Source organism: Lupinus angustifolius, chromosome LG09 (assembly GCF_001865875.1).
Source record: "Lupinus angustifolius cultivar Tanjil chromosome LG09, LupAngTanjil_v1.0, whole genome shotgun sequence".
NCBI classification, from domain to species: domain Eukaryota; kingdom Viridiplantae; phylum Streptophyta; class Magnoliopsida; order Fabales; family Fabaceae; genus Lupinus; species Lupinus angustifolius.
The window spans coordinates 6776598-6781321 of NC_032017.1; the positions used below are offsets into that span (position 1 = coordinate 6776598).

The following is a 4724-nucleotide window of genomic DNA, read 5'->3' on the forward strand; positions in this document are numbered from 1 at the left end:
ATATCATCAACAAGATGTTGATTTAGTAGTGTAAGACCTCACAAAATCCCTAAAATGACTAAAAGGTTAATGATTTAATTCCTGAAAGTGATACTTATTGGAAAGGACAATCACACATCATGAAAAAAATTAGTTCCTTACCTTTAATAATACAAAAAAAAAAGACTTTAAATTATTGACCAGGTTGACAATAAAAAAGACTTTAATAATACCTTTAATTGACCGGGTTGACAATCAAAAGGTTTATCCTCAAACAGTAAATCACACATTTATATTAGAGTTCACATTTAGATGTAATAATCATCTTAATAACTTACTTAGGTTTAATATATGTTTAATAAAGGAAGAGATCGTTTTCATGACTTTAATAGGTGACTTTCAAATTATTGACCAATAACTTGATTTAAGACTCATATTATTAGAATATAATATGAGAGGAATACAAGGGACAATTATGGGTCTAGACCCTTCACTACCCTTCTTGTTTTTTGAAACACCCAAATAGCTAATGACCTTATAAGTATCTCATCTTCTACACGCTATTCTACAATTTATATGTTTCAATTCATTTATGTTTAGTCAACTATTTTAGAAACTAATTTTGGGATTTTGTGGAAAAAGTCATTTGTGTTATGAGAAATGTTATTTTTATTTATAAAATATAATATAATTCTACCTACATTTTCTTTATTTGAAAAAGATATAATTACCTTTTTCCACAAGTGAACTTTAGTAAAATCCTTGTTTTAGACCTCTAAAAGTATTGTTGCTAATATATTTTCTTTAAAAATATATCATCTTTATTACTTTAGGCTCCCTAAAATGCTTTATCCACTTATTTTAGTTAGACTAAAATGTCGTATTTAAAATATGTTTTATGCCTAAATATATACGAGATTGCTTGAATCCCTCCCTAATATGATTCTAGAATGACAACATGGCAGAACATAAATAACATGTGAATTGGGAGGGCCTATTTGTGGGTCATCAACAATTTCTTAAATTTAAATATATATTTATATGTTTTGCAATAACCAATATATTTAAAATAATCATCACATGAATAACAATTTGTATTTATGATATATTTTTACTATAATTCAATCACTAAAATTTATCATAAAATATTAATAATAAAATATATAATATATAATTTTAAAATATACATATTATTTATTTAAATAATAAATTATAACTATAAGAGTATTTATGAGACATGTATCATGCATGATATATCATCATTATCATGCATGATATATGTCATCATGTATCATGCATGATATATGTCATCATATATAAATTTTTATCGTGAGTACTAATTGGAGTACCCATATTTCAAATATTTTTGCTAATGATCAATCTCTTGATCTAATATATAGTAAACAAAAATGTAATTAATGAGTAAAATGAAACAAATACCAATATATAAATAAGAGTATTTAATAATAATTTCCAAATTTATTTATACATCATGTCTAACATGATTTCTTAAAAACTATTTAGTGTTACAATCTCACTAGCTATAGAGTGCTGACTTGAACTACTATACATTGCAACAAATCAAATGTCCCACTTGACTCATGGGCATGTATACTATTACGGAGAACATATGTTTTATTTGGTGTCTTCATCCGATTAAAAAGTTACACTTTATTAAAATGAAAAATTATAAAAATACAAAGTAAAATTTTATTTTAATTGTTGAAATTTGATTGACTAAGAACATTAAGATATCATTTTTTTGGGACATATAATATTTCTATCTATTATACATACATAATAAACAACCTTCTATGGCTACCTTCATTTATTATTTGACGATTAACGTTGTTTACGTCTGAAACCTAAACTCATTATTTGGAAGAATCTGAAGAAATCATGTTGTGGATCCTTTTCCTTGTCTCTATCTCTGATGCTTTCTCAACTCTGCTCCTCGTGTATGTCTCGAAGAACTCCTTGTTTTCTTTCTCTAACTCCTTCCATACTTCTCCACATAGTTTGCACCCACATGCATGCACGTTATAACCAATTAAGTATCATAGGTTTTAGGAATAAAGAAATGTAGAAAAATGACAAAATAAGAACAAAAATATCATGGGTCAAGGATGTAACTTAGAGAAGTGTGTGAGTACACTAGCTTCATAGATCATAGAATTTAAAATAATGATAAATGTATTCTACCTTACCATAGTTTGAAAGGTAAAACTCCATACCACTTAGCTTTATTACACTAGTTATTTGGTTGGATAAATGTTAGTATTTATAGTGGGTGAAACTTGAACTCTCAACTTTCTTATTACTTCGTGTAAGGATCCTCCGAATTATTGGAGGGGCAAGTGTCACATATATATATATATATATATATATAATAACACTTTATCTTTTTATTTGTCATAAAATTAGATTTTTGTCATTGAGAACATGAAGAGAAATAAACACTTATATCTTCATTACTCAAGATGATCCTTATTTTATTGCTTGATTTTTTAAACTCTTCACCTTAACTACCTGATCACGACTCCCTATAGTAGACTAGTTATATGTTGATGTTGCCACCAAAATCTTTTAATATATGTAATTAAGTATATACTATATGAAAATTTTATATAAATTGTGTTTCTCTCTAAAATAAACTAAGAAAATGAGGATGTATTTACTATTTGATTATTTATTAGGTTCATATCTTTATGTAGTAGATCAAATCAAGGACTAATACATGGAGAGAGCTTGATCCATAGTTTGATGTGGAAAAAATAATCTAGTATCATGATTATAAACCACTTAACAATATAGTGGTGAATAGTAAATATACTCTTATTTATTATTTTACAAACGTAAACATTTGTACGTATGCATACTTGTCCTTTATACATATATGCATATCATTATCATATGTGTTAGTCTTTAGTAGTAAAAGAAACGGCCTTTTGTTGTTGTGAACTAACTATATATATATAAGAAAATGATTAACTTGGAGCATGAAATTAACATGATTATCACACTATGATGCAAAGAGTTAGATGATGGAGTTTGTAAATTTAATTTTAATGTATATAACAATAGTAAAATTGGGTTTTTTAACTTACCAGTGGAGGTGATAACTGGGTTGATATTTGCATGTTTGGAAAGAGCTTCCATGCACTCTTCTTTGTTCATGTTGAATAGAATACACTCCTCTATCAGGCGATGCACCTATATACGTATCAATATAATTAGATCCTTGCAATTCTAATTGTATAATTTCTACCAAAAATATGCATAAGAAAAACATGGAACTATAGTATAAGTTACAATGTATCAATCAGAATTCAGAAGCAATTGTTGGATAAATACTAATATACTAATATTTGCTGATAAAAAAAAAATTGTTGGATCAAGCAAATGAAAACTTACCATGTGGATGTAAGAGGCAGATGAAGAGTCTTCCATGGCCTTTAATTGATTCTTCTCAATATAATGCTTAGACTTATATTAGAAGGTGGTGTTGCTCTCCTTGTATATGATCTAATGAGTTAATAACTTAATATGTAAAGAATGTTATTTACTCTACATAAATTACTATAATTTATAGAATGAAGAAGTGAGGTATTATTTGAATTGGAATCAAAACCAAGGTGAGAAAAGAGAAGAAAAAGAGAGAAAAGACAAGAAAAGGTGACTAGAAAGATAATGAAGTGGTTGGATTTATAAGAAGATGCTTCAACTCATGGAAAGATTGAAAGTTAAAAGAATTAAAAAAATTAAAAGAACATGTCATAATGAAGAAGAGCACTTGAACATTATAGTATTGGAATTAGGATGAGAGGTAGGATCCTTAGTCCCACGTGGGAGAAAAGCAAGGATTGGTGGAGAGGAGATTACAGGAGATTCTACATGACCACCTACGCAATTGTTTGTTTATTATGTGGCAATGGGACAGTACTTCACGTGACACATGGGTCCCCATAATCTTAGTTATTTAATTTGATAGACTTGTTTCATGAAATACATGATTTGAACTTGAGTTAAAAATTAAACTTATTAAAAAACGAGTTGAAATAAAGTCAATTAAAGTTTAATTTATTAAGTTTATGAGCTAGTTCAATTATATATTTATATATATAATATCCACATATATGAATACTGTATACATATATATTTAATCTTATATATCAACATATATAAATAGATATAATTTAATCTTATATATATTAAATAAATAATCATCATTCGAGTTGACGAATTGAATCGGTCGAGCTAATAAGTTAAACTAACCAGTTCATGAATTCTTTACGAATCAAACCAATTCTAATTAACTCATTGAATTAGAGAGTGCACGAATTTCATTCGAATCAAATTCAAGTGGAAAATATAGTTCGTTTCTAGTTGAACAAATCCTATTTGAGCTGAACCGTACTAAACTTTTGTTTGACTCGATTCAGCTCACTTCTAGCCTACTTTAAGTTTGTATAATTCATTACATTATTACTTTTTTTAATATCAATTTTTTTGTCCATGTACACATGCAAACATAAAACTACTCTTAGGAAGTTGCAAATTAAAGTCAATATCCCTAATATAAAAAAACCCTTCTTATATACCATTTCCTAGTATAATTTATACCTATAATTAGCATTGGAAATTAAAGCTGCCCTGTTCGCCCAACCCATATCCACACAATGCCCATTAAAATTAGGGCGGGTATGGGCATGTCCGTTTTTAAATAGGACATGAAATATCATGTA

General features: G+C 27.5%; 1 protein-coding gene across 1 annotated transcript; it reads right to left on the minus strand.

Annotated features, from left to right (window-relative positions):
* Positions 1761 to 3527, minus strand: LOC109356085. Its single transcript, XM_019599423.1, has 3 exons — positions 3394 to 3527; positions 3087 to 3192; positions 1761 to 1984 (listed from the first exon to the last, which is right to left on the minus strand). The coding sequence occupies exons 1-3, from the start codon at positions 3427 to 3429 to the stop codon at positions 1854 to 1856; spliced, it is 273 nt and encodes a 90-aa protein (XP_019454968.1). The 5' UTR covers positions 3430 to 3527; the 3' UTR covers positions 1761 to 1853.